Source organism: Crocodylus porosus, unplaced genomic scaffold (genome assembly GCF_001723895.1).
Source record: "Crocodylus porosus isolate Cpor-Errol unplaced genomic scaffold, CroPor_comp1, whole genome shotgun sequence".
Taxonomy (NCBI): Eukaryota; Metazoa; Chordata; order Crocodylia; family Crocodylidae; genus Crocodylus; species Crocodylus porosus.
This window is the reverse complement of record NW_017728913.1, coordinates 11046114-11058949: the sequence shown is the minus strand read 5'-3', so window position 1 is coordinate 11058949 and position 12836 is coordinate 11046114. Positions and strand designations below refer to the sequence as shown.

The 12836-nt window shown below is 40.9% G+C and overlaps 1 protein-coding gene across 1 annotated transcript in view; it reads left to right on the top strand.

Moving 5' to 3' along the window:
- Positions 1 to 12836, top strand: part of TMEM154 (transmembrane protein 154) — a 23868-nt gene that overhangs the window by 9811 nt on the left and 1221 nt on the right. The window contains exons 2-6 of the mRNA XM_019534479.1: positions 704 to 787; positions 3490 to 3819; positions 6016 to 6043; positions 7383 to 7468; positions 9266 to 9326. Coding sequence (XP_019390024.1) covers positions 704 to 787; positions 3490 to 3819; positions 6016 to 6043; positions 7383 to 7468; positions 9266 to 9326 — 589 coding nt within the window. The remainder of the gene's footprint in view (positions 1 to 703; positions 788 to 3489; positions 3820 to 6015; positions 6044 to 7382; positions 7469 to 9265; positions 9327 to 12836) is intronic.

The following is a 12836-nucleotide window of genomic DNA, read 5'->3' as shown; positions in this document are numbered from 1 at the left end:
GACTGTAACATAGTCCTTCTTGGTGATGACCCCATCCCTCCATTGGGTGTATGCCTCCCTTTTAGCAAGCAAGGAGACATTCCCGGATGCTCCTAGTGAGCCATGGGGGTTTATGTGCCCTCCTGCTCCTTTTGACCCTTGTTGGGATTACCTCCCTTTGGGCATTCCTCCTGCCATGCCTTTGATGTTAAAGAAAATCCAAGGGGAAAAAGTAAATATCAGGAGGCAAACTGATGTTTCTTACTGCTGCATTTCCAGTCACAGGGCTCTTCCATCCCATACACTGCCCTTACCAGAGCAGATGTTCAGGGTGCAATCTCTGAATTATAGTCTGTGCTTAATACACCAATACAGTCTCATGTAGCTTAGAAGTTACACGCTGCATGGATCGTGAACTGTTCTCCACACTTGTGCTTATACCGCAACAAGTTCCCCTCCAAGCCCATCCTTAGGCTTGCTTGCCATTGTAAACTCAGGAGTATACTTCGCTGCCCGTGTTCATGATTTCCTCCCACCGCCTGTGTTCTCTTTGCACCAGAACTTCAATTATGTTCTGCCTTAAGTGATGGGCCCTGGTTGGGAACCATAGCCAGCTTACTCAACCCCTGGCTAGCCCTGGGCTCTGTCCCTGTTGCAGGGGAGAACACTCAGTGTCATAGGGCAGACCCCTCTTAACTGGTCCTTCACCTCTTCTTCTCTCTAGGTGATGGACGTGGAATGATTCTCTCACCACATGGATTTTCTTCAAGCCTCCAGGATGACACTCATAGACTGGCTCACATTTCAGGTTAGTTTCACTGCTTCCTGATCCTCTTCTGCCAGATCTGTTGACCCCTGGTTGGGGTTCGGTAATTGCTGTGCATCTGTGCAGCTGCACAAGCTCCTCTCTGGGGAAATGCCACTTGCCTGGCCCTGGCACTTTAACTTCCTCTGAGCCTATCCAGTGGTTTCATGTTTTCCCTCCAGGGCACCCAGCGAAAATCAGTTAAAGCCAGTCTCTTCCTTCACATGCTTTATTGACATTCTCAACATGCAAGTGGGACACTCCCCATCCACAGTTCCATTGCCTTTTTGCACTTTGGGACAGGGCATGACCTCTGCCCTGTCATACTGTCCCTTTCTCCAAGAACACTTTCCCTAGAAAACTTTCCTGTACGCTAATCCATTCACTGCTCCTGAAAGCTTCCCTTTTCCCTGCTAATCTGCTTCCTCTCACCAACCTTACAGTGAAGGAAGGTGAGAGTTTCTGGGCAAACTTCCTTGAGAACTCCCCACTCACTCTGGACTCTAGTTAAACAAAAGGTTTAGGTATTGTTTTAACTGCTGAGTTTTAGCTACGTACGCTAATTTTTTATATAGATTATTTCCTCTTATTTAAGGAAATAGCTTACTTTAAAGGATCTCCTTCAAAGAGGGGAGTCACAAACTAACTTGAAAGCTGCTTGCAAACTGCCCTGTTTGCTTGCCCTGTTTACTCACTCCCTGGTCACTCATGGTGCCTCTCCACATGCTCTGATGTGTTTTAACTAGAACATGTTGGAGCAGACTCGACTAATTGAGTCTGTTCTGCATTCTAATTAGAACACTCTAGCATCACTGCAGCATCACACATACAAGCCCCCACAGGTTTAATAATGGCCATTGGAGTGCTTTAACATTGAATGAGTTTTAGTTAAAAATCCTGTGGCCATTTTTAAATGAGTGGGGGCTTAATAGATGTGACACTGCAGTGTTTTAATTAAATCAGCTTTCTGGGAATCACTAATTAAAACAACTCCTCCCCTTCCTCCAAGCATGTGTATAGCCACCCTCTGGGAGTCTCTTTTTATACTTTTCTGGGCCTAAACTGGGTCTACCCCCTTATTAGAGCTTTTGTCAGACGGAAGCAGAAATCATCCAGCTAGCAGCACTTCCAGCTGGTCAGACCACATGCCCAGACACACAGACCACCAAACGAACACTCAGTAAGCCAAGCACACAGACAGCCCTGACTCACTTACCTTCCTAGAGCAGGAACTAGTGCCTGCTGCCTTGCTCCTCTTCCTCTTCCTCTTCCTCCTTTACTGCCAGCGAACTGCTTGCCAAATGCCCTGTTTCCTGTCCCCTTTTGCTCCATGCCATAACATGGTATTACTTAAAGAGGATGCAGAAATTACATTTTTCTTTAAGTCAATATGTGCCATAGCTGCCATGAAACAAAGGAGAAAGTTAAGTGACTAGTCCATGTTTGTATAGAATATTTTGAAAAGTGAGAAGTTAACACAATAATATACTTAAAATGAGGTGGCATGATGACTTTTTCCATATTAATCTGTTCATGTGTGCTGATTTCTAGCAAAGAATAAAAGAACCAGGAATGAGTATGGTATAAATATGTCAATAAAACGTTGTTGTGGCAGCTTCAGACAATACATTCACTATATTGATTTAAAATGTCATTTCCTTGTGTGAGATACTCATTTTCACTTTTATTAAAGTCTAACAGAAAGAAGAAGCAATACTGTCTAGTGGATTAAGCAAGAGAAGAGGCTCTAATATTCTAATTCCGATTCCCCACTGATTCACCATAGATCTCAGAGGAAAATCACTTTTTCTGCCTCTCTGATTCCTCACTTGTAAAATAGACATGATAAGTTTTCATCTCACGGGAGCACTAGTGAAAACAATGTGTTGACAAAGCATGTAAATTTCTAGGTGTATGACTGGTTCCAGTCATGTGGGGTTCTGAGCATCTCCAACATATTACTGAGATTAATTGACTTGAGCAAAAACTTAGTCTGGGCAGTCTCATGCAGACAAGTATTTAGCACTCCACTAAACTGTGTTCTTGGAATCCTTTACAGTTTTGGCTTCACCAGTTTATGGAGAGCAGGTGTGAAAGTCAACATTTCTATAGGCTTTACTCTGTCCTGGCTTAGCCCTATTCCTGCAGCCCTCAGACATTTGAGAGAATTGATCATTCTGGAGAGGGAGCAATAGGGAAATAGGGACATTGGTGAACTTCATGGAAGGTCATGGAGAGAGTTGGTGAGCTAGGAATAATGGACTGATTAGTAAATGATTGAGAGGGTGAAGGGATGAAACAGGGCAAGTCCAAGACTATCAGAATTGCTGACTGAATGCCAAAGTGATAAGGGTATCTGGTGTGTGAGAGAATAGGGGTGCAGCAAGATCAGGTACGGGTATAAAAAAGAAGGTGTATTTGCTTGAAAATAGTTGTGTAAATGTGGTTGCAAAGGCAAGGGAGTTGAACAAGTTTATGTGTTTAATAAATGCAAACTAGCAGAATTTGGATTGGGTAAGTAAGTTTTCCTCATAAAATTGCAATGCTATTCTAGTTCTATATATAAATACCAAGACTTACAAGCGTGTGTGTAAGTAAGGCAGATGCAGGTTAAATGAAGAGCAAGTATTATAGCCATATGCTTTGACTCTTTATAAGTTCCAATAACAGGTGAAAATGGTAAGATGTTCACATATGTTTTGCAGAATCTGAAACAGAAGAAGATCATTCAGGAGACAGTCCACTATTATCATCCACTGTTGTAACAACTCCTAGTCCAGAGAGATCTACCACGCTTTTTACAGCTGCCCTTGACTCTGATCTGAAACCTTCGACCACACCAGAAGCGCCCAAGTTAGGATTTGAAACAGGAAATAATGCAACTACTGAGTCAAAAGATGAAAACAATAACAACACAGAAATGGCAGGTGTTAACCCAGCCTTAATATATGGCGTCCCTGCAGTCTTACTCATCATATTAATTCTGCTGATCATTGCCCTTGTAATATGGCACAAAAAGAAAAAGTCTAAGCAAGGTAAAATTTAACAAATCTCAAATGTCAGATGGAACTTTTTATAAGATAGTCAGTGGGAACAGGAAGGGATTTCAAGAAATGGAGTGTAATGGATTCTCTGCTAGTTAGTGATAGTTTCATATACAGAAAAGGAATGTACTATGAAACTCTAGAATTTTTTCCCCTATCTCAAACCACTGTATGCACAGTATATTCCACTGATGCTTAATTTAATTCTGCTTTGTAGCATCCTCTATATATCTTTTACATCTATGAGGGGATTCTCTGGCTTTTCACATCTGTGGTAGTTAAGAGTAAAACATAACTACATGTGATTTTTCCTGTTCTGTTCTTATGTTGACAAATTCCAAAAACTAGGGTTCCTCTTGCTTTTATTACCCTTGAGGGACAAACTACTGGAAGGTAAATAAACAGAAGCAAAACCTTGATGAGAGGATTTTATACCTGAATTTCATTTTAAGGGAAGTTTTCCCTGAGAGTCTGTAGAGTACTAACAGATGTGAAACCACTTGCTAAAATCGAAGCAATTTCTTAAGAATCATGTGAGCATGCTGTCTGTATTCTGGAATAGGAAGAATACAATTTCAGGAAACCACGTATATGCTGTCTTAAAAACTCCACTGTGTGAAACAATAGAAACTGAAGAGAAGCAGATCCTTAAAATTAATTTGATGCTTTTTTTTAAATGTGTGTGCTAATTTTAAAAAACATGCATGTTATGAAAAGTATATCAATCTACACATATTGAATGACAAACATATACACAGGGACAGAATTTTATTGAACCTTAGTAAATGCACCTGCATTCTTTCTAGGATATACCACCAGCTCTCACCAAATGGGTGCTGAGGCATGTGACTATGTGTTCACAAACAAGTAGTGAACTGCACGTGGTAAAATATGCGTGCGCTGTCACAGGCTTACAGGAATTGTGGCTCCTAAAGAGTTCCAGGAGCACAATTTTGGGTACCTGCTCTCTTTCACTTCTGGATTGGAACCACTACCTTGGATATCCCTACCTCTGTTCAGCTTCTGTTTTTCACAAAGTAGAGTTATTAAGACAGGATGGTTGTAGTTTCCTGAATTTGCTAAGATGCACTATTCAGCTTGCCTGTAGCTTCTGATTGGATTGCTCAACAAACAATCATTCAGGAGCAAGTTGGCAGCTTCAGCATCTTTTTGAGCTCACTTGTAGAGGAGATTAGCTATCTGCATAATGGCCTGCTCTACCACTCTACAAAGTTTCTCTCTTTTTTTTATATAAATACTCTCATTTCTCCCACAGCTTTTAGTACTTCTTCCTACCTCACTCTGTCCTCCTCTCCATTTTCTTTCATTTTTCATCCTTGTCTTATCAGGAGTTTAAACCAAATGTGTCTTTCTTGAAAGCCATCCCCCTTGGTGTCTATCTAGGTTAGCTTCCTTCATCCCATTGACACTTCAGCAGCCATTCAAGCCACTCCACCTTTTCCTCCCTTGTGGAAAAGAGCTTGCACTGCACATGTGCAGCTCCCATGATCTTCTTTCAGAAGTAGGGGAACTGCAGACAATCTGCATCAGACTGTCTTGAAGATTGCAGTAAACTATTTATATAGCAGTTGTTGCTCTTGCAGCTGTCACTTTCCTTGAGCCAACATATTAGGCTTACATTGCTCTGTGTTTGCTGTCTCCCTTACACTGCCTAGCTCATGTTCTGAATGTGATTTCTCACTGCACTCACCTTTGTTCCACTGGCTTCAGCTCCTGATTTCGACTCAAACCAAACACTTCACTCTGTTACTTACTATCTTATGGCTTATGGAACATCAGAGTGGAAGAGGTCTTTCCAGCCATTCAGGCCAGTCACCTGTGTTCATGGACAAGCCTTTCTTTGTCCAGCAAATGGCTTCTTTTTTAATAACTAGTAGGGTTTCTAAATTATCAGCTTCTATCCATATATTCAAAGAAATTACTGATTAAGAACTAAATCTTCTCTGTAAATTACCAATGGCAGGTAAGAAAACTCATCAAACATTTTATACCATTTTATACTAAAATTATACAATTTTAGCTGTAATCTAAACATTAACTATTTAACTTTTTGAAAATTGGAATTTGTTTTAAATAACTCTAAGGCAGAATTTTCCCAGGCATACATTCTTAAGAGGAAATGAGACTTTTTAACTATGCATACCAACCTTTTTACTTCTTTTTCAGATGAACTGGGAAGTGAAAATGTCAAAAGGTAAAGTTTATAAAAAGCACTTGTCGGCCTACTTTTGTTTGCTTAATAGGCCATGTTCATTTGTAGGACTTCAATATTCTGGCTTTAAACTTGCTGTATGGACTTGGTTGTATGTCCTGGAGTTTCAAGACTTCAACACTTTTTAATTAATTAACCCAGTTAGTTGTCTTTGGAGGCAATAAAGAGACAAAGTCTAGTTCCAAAAAGATGCCTTAAAATTGGGGTCTTAAAGATGCCTTAAAGCACATGGAAGGCACAGAACAAAGAATGCAGGATTTCTTTGCAGTTATCTCAGTTCAGCTACACAGAGGCATGGTGTAGGGGGTGTAATACAGATGCCATGCTGTCTCTGGTCCAACTTCATGCCTATTGCCCCACCATTTGTTGTAAGTACCATCCGCAGTTGGTTATCTAACTCTAAATGCAGACCCCACAGGAAATAGGTAGATTATAGATAATGGGACAGGATTCCAGAACTGTGAGTGTAAATCTACCTGCAGCTTTGGTTCTCTCCTCTATTTTTCAAATTTGCTTGCTCATTACTAGATTGGATGAAAAAGTTTTCTGGGGCTTTTACAGACTAAAATTACCTATGTGAAAAAAGAAGCAGCAGCCACACTGTTCTCATACACAGCTAACAGTTTCTACCTTCTCCTTTTCCTGAAATCTCTCCTCTTGTTTTCCTGAGATCTCTCAGCACCAGGTCCTGACAGAAGGTAATGAAGCCACCTGAATGCCCTGACCATCCAGCCAGAGGCGTTCTTAGACTCTGTCTCAGGCATTCTTATTGGTATGACTTCAGGGCTACTCTAAGGTGGCTATATAGCTTCATTTCCAGGGTTTGGTGCATGCAGCATGGTAATAAATGGGTGGAGTGCTTCCTCCCTTCTCCAGCAGTAGTCCTGAACTCAGCATGGAGGCAAGCCCTGAACTGCACATTATTCTACTTAGATCTTTTCCTTCTGAGATCATTGCTGAAGCCAGCCCCATGGTTAAAACAGTATTTCCAATTTGGGGTCCTATCCTGCTCTCACTGAAGCAAATGGGACGTTCCAAAGGGATTTCAGTGGGGGCGGCAAGACCAGATCTTTTGTTTTCCAGTTCTTTTGTTTTCCATCGCTGCATGGTTTAGTTTGTTCCACGTACAACCTATGGTCATTTTTCTTTGCTCCATGGGCTGGCACACCTTCAGAAAGGAAATTTGTTGGGCAGGCACCGGTTTCCAGAAATCCCCACTGATGCCAATGCTTATAAAAGACACATTCAAAGCTACTATATTATGCACCTCTCTGAATGAAATGCTTTATTTAATACATCTTTTTTTCCCTCCTATGTCAAGTCCTATTTTTGAAGAAGACACTCCCTCTGTTATGGAAATAGAAATGGAAGAGCTCGATAAATGGATGAATAGCATGAACAAAAATGGTACCTGGCAACTTCCCCCACATCATTGCTTGCTCTCTAGCTGAGGTGGCTTCCTGAAATAGCAATTCTGTATTTTTCTATCTTGTATTTGGGTTGCTAAATTTCCTATAATGTTTTCAGTCATAATCTTGAGTCTACAACACTAAAATAGCTGCGCAACTGAATGTCTGGGGTGGGATTGTTCTGGAAAGTATTTTCAGGCTGTGTGGGTGCTTATTTTTAACACATTATGGGATACTCTAGATAGAATACAGTGAATGAATGTTTCAGTTTTCCAGTAGAAGCTTTTATGAAACACAAATATGACCCTGCATGATATTTATGTTTTAAGTATAGATGTCTAGCTTAAAGATAATCAGTGGGGGTTTTTAAATTTCTGGTTCTTTCAGTGTCCAGAATTTCTATGATGCTGCATATTGTGTCATTCTAAGAGAAATCCCCACTTACTCATAGCTCAAGAGACTAATTACTTAACAATACTGTCAAAATCATCTTCTGTGTTTATCACTATGACTACATTCCTTCCTCCTCTGCATCCCTCTGCTCATTCTTTATCATCTACCATATCAAATATAAGCTGTTTATCATTGCCTTTTAAATCCATCACCACTTAGATGTACCATGACTAGCACATCTACTAGCTTATCAAGCCATCAGCTTTTACCTTAGCTCTGCCAATAATGGCCATCTCAATCATCCACTCACCTTCTTTTCTCTGAAGCACCTCTGTGCTTTCTCTCAGGTAGAGAAAGTGCAGACCCAGTGCTAGGGACAAGGGTTGGCCTTTCACAGTCCCGGGGCTGTGCTGGGAACTGTACAGAAGTTCAGTTAAATCAGTCTTGCCCAACCCAATCTAAGGGTGTTTATACATGTGCTCCAGGAGTGGGAAGGGGGTGCTTTAATTACAGGGCTCTGAGAGCTGCTCTAATTAAACTGCCCAGAGCATCTTGTGTATCAGCACTCCAATGCTTCAAAATGACAGAGGGTGCGCTTTATCTAAAGCTCATCGAACAAGGTTTAGATAAAGTGCCCCCACCATTTTAAAGCATAAGCACACTAATACACAAGACGTGGGAAGCTGCTGGAGCATGGTAATTGCCACACTCCAGCAGACATGATTAATCAAGTCTGCTCCGATTCACTGGTTACAGTGCATCAGAGCAGCCTCCCTGTTCATGTATAGGCACCTGAAGCTAGACTTAGACTGAAGTAGGGGTAAATTAGATTGGGTCACCTATTTTTAGAGCAATCTAACAGTCTTGAATTTCTGCACAGTTTGTACTCAGATTAACCTAACTACAGATGTAAGTGCAAGGTCTGCACCTGGGTGAAGTAAGTTAAATCAGGTGGCCATTTTTAATATGATCTAACCTCCCCCAACCTCTCTGAATTTTCTATGTACCCCTAGAATCAATTGTTAGATTAATCCTGTGAAAAAATAGACGTGATAGTAAAAAGTTGCATATAGAAAAGTTAACAAATAGTACTTCTGGTTTTGTTTTATGGCAAAGGCACATAAGGTTAATGATAAGCAGTTTATGTGTGTATAGATATGCAATAAATAGAAGTAAGTATAATAAAGGTAACTAGGATACAACACATATTGTAGGAGGCTTTAGAATGAATATAGACAATATCATGCAAAAACATATGAACATGCAAGTATTAAAAATAAGAAAATATACCAGCACCCTGAAGTTTTCACTGGGTATTGACTGCACAGAAAGCAAATACAGTTTTGAAACATCTGAAAGAATGCCATGAGTAAGCGTGACTTTTTCTCTTATCATTTCTTAGCTGAATCTGAATGTTTGCCGACTGTAAAAGAAGAAGAAAAGGACTCAAATGCCAATCAAAGGTACTTTTAAGTGTATTCTTACATTACTTAAAGTCTTAAAGTTAGCTGCAATAATTCTAAGACTTTAGCAACCTTTTTTCTTCATGTGTGGTCAATATTGTTTTAATACATATGCACTTTTATTGCACTTCAAACAAATGTTTCAATGCACTTTTATTTGTTAAAAAAAGATATCTACCTGTAGTTTGGCACTTGCACAAGATCCTTCAGCAATAAACTTCTGTATGTGTATATGTGCCAGGAAGAGAGGGAAAGAGAGAGAGAGAAAAGATGGGAAAGAGATAAAGCAAAAACAAACAAACAAACAAAAAACCTAATTGGTCAGATTTTAATTGAATTTGAAAAATACCTCATCTGTAAGCTATCAAAAAAGAAAGGTCAGTATAGGAAAAAAAATCACGCATACCACTAGGTGGCCCTACTGAACTGAGAATGAGTGTCATGTTTTTGGCCTGCATGGTCAATTTTGACAGAGCTTACAAGAAAACCAGCAATATAATAAAGTTTTTGCTGTTGCTGTTCAGTAGGTGAAACTTCCCTCCAAGTCCCTACTGAACACATGGTGTTTAAGTAGAGAGGGAAGACGCTCATTAGCTATTAAAATCAAAATCCCAACAGCTTTAAAATTCTCTGGGCAGTTTCCACAAGAATAAAGGCACGAATACTATTTCCTTGGACAAACTCCAGTTTGTTCTGCCTACCTAGAAATCACTATTGCAATTTTCAGTTGGACATGGATGTTTTCTTTTTCTTTTTTTTTTTTTTTTGTCATAAGCTGTTCTATAATGTTCTTGCTTGTCCACCCTAGAGGTGGCTGCATGTAAGAACGACATGAAGTGTTTAGTCTCTGTAATGCATATAATGCTAAACAATGAAAAAACTCACTCCCCTGTGACTCTGTGGTAGTGTCCTTTGTAGTATGGTTCCAGTGGAGATGAACTACGAGAAAATCAGGGAGAAAGGCTAAGTAAGGGTTCATAGAGGCACCTGATAGATGCCTCAAGTTCAATCCATTTGTGGAGCCTGACCAGTTTTGAGGTGCACCCCATGGAATCTTTGGTAAGGAGGCTTTCAAGAATAAAGCCTCTTACCTTCTCATCTGTTTTAATTTCCATTTATTCACTGAGTACTATTTCTGTCCCTGTCCTGCACCCCTACTGCAGTTAGACTACAGCAGGACTAGCCAAATGTCCTAAAACTCCTAGTCACCAACTAAAATCTTAACATGGCTGAAAGCTGCAGGGGACACAGCTTTTGAGATGCACCCCAGAATCAATTATTTCTGCACAGAGCTTCTGCTTAAATAATAGCTTCTCATTAAATGACTTCTTAGAATAAATAATACGTGAAGAAAATAACAAATTAACAGATACAAAAAATTTTTTTTATTTAAATGCTTTTTTACTGTCAGGAGATAAATGTAGTTTGTGAGCTACAGTTTCATCATCCCTCAGCTGTGGGACAGAGGAAGGAATGGTATTCAGGGGTATGGCTACATGGCACAGTTTAGTGCTGAGAAGAAATACCTGAGTTAGCACTGAATGAGCTAGCACAGGTGCTGAATGGAGTATAACCACATTATCCTGGCACTCCACCGTGCGACTAATCAGGAGAATTAATTAAGCAGGACAGAACACTACACTAATGCAGTTCTGCTGCTTCCCTGGTGAGGCTGCAGCTGCAGTTCTGCATCTGATTCTGGACTCCACAATTCAAAAAGGATGTGGAAAAGCTTGAAAGAGTCCAGAGGAGAGCCATGTGCATGATCAGAGGAACAGAGAACAGGCCTTATGATGAGAGGCTGAGAGCCATGGGACTCTTCTGCCTGGAAAAGCACAGGCTCATGGGTGACCTGGTGGCTGCCTATAAGTATATAAGGGGTGTACATCAGGATCCGGGGCAATACCTGTTCACCAGAGCACCCCAAGGGATAACAAGGTCAAACAGTCACAAACAGTCCAAGACTGTTTTAGGCTGGACAGAAGGAAAAACTTCTTTACTGTCCAAGCCCCCAAGACCTAGAATAGACACCCTTCAAAGGTGGTGCAAGCACTTACTCTGGACTCTCTCAAGAAACATTTTGGATGCTTATCTTCCTGGGATCCTTCAACCCTAGCTGACTTCCTGTCCCTTGGGCAGGGGGCTAGACTCTTTTTTCTGAGGTCCCTTCCAGCCCTAATGTCTATGAAATCTATGGAAAAAAGTATCTTTGTGCAGGACTGAATCATGCCATGTAGAAAGACTCACGAGTGAATGGAAGTATAACTAAAAATAATGGGTAAAGAATAATACGCGTTTCCCATACTATACTGTTACTGTTGTTTACAACACAACTCCTTGTTCTTGTCTTATAAACAGATGCTAAGGAGCTTCTGAGAGAGAGTTCTCCATTAGGGCCCCATTCCTTTGGAGTGCTCTGGCTCTTCAGATCTGTTATTGTCCAAACTTCTTGGCACTTTGTGAATATTGTATAATCTGTTTGAGCAGCATGGTGCTTGGCTAGGGTGGCAGAGGCTAAAGTTTTTTGCCTGCCAGAAAAGTGTGCGGTTTTAAACTGTGTTGGTCACATGCAGTCTGACCAAATGTTGCGGTGCACAGAGGAAGTACTTTAACATTTATGCTCATTGTTTGAAAGGCACAGTAAGGGCAAATTGTAATGTTTCTGGATGCTTCTGCAACCCTTTGAGAAAAAGTTACTTTCCAAATCTCTCACCAAGGCTGGTGCCCCAAACCCATCCTTGTTTAGGCTTTTGTGTGGCCCCGCTCCTTATAGACTTAAAGAAACTTTACTTAGAATATTAAAATAAAACACCTCTGGGTCTCAGATTTATTTCTGCTGGATTCTGCTCCCACAATGACTTTTTTCATAGGCTCCTTCCATGGGTATGTAAAAGATGGCTCTGGCAGGAAGGTAACACAGAAACTTAGGTTTAGATAGATGGTCCACAGGGAGGAAAGGGTGATTATTATACTCAGGGATCAGACTGGATAAAGGTGGCAATTCTTTCTTTAATTCCACCACTTTTGACACTAAATGAGAAGACATTTAAAATGTACAAGGTAGATCTTTCTAATATAACCAGCCATCTCCTTTCATTCATTCTTTGATTATCTGTAGCAGGGCTGTCCAACTTCAGTGCAACTGGAAGTCCCTGTGGGGTCTCTCCCACCATACAGGCTGTGTTTGTGGCATCCAGCCCCCAAATGACAGGACACACTCCCTGTCAACCTTTCACCCGGTGGGCTGTACAGGCGGCCTATGGACCCCTAGTCCTTTCCCCACCAGGCAGCAGTAGGAGAGGTGGCTGCTGGAGCCTGCATGTTAACTATTTGTGCACTCTGTATAGATCACATACAGCCCACAAGCCACAAGTCGGACAGCCCTGATCTGTGAAATAAGTTATGCGTTTCATAGTTTCTAGGGTCGGAAGGGACCTGAGCAGATCATCGAGTCCAACCCCCTGCCATGGCAGGAAAGAATACTGGGGTCAAACGACCCCAGCAAGGTGT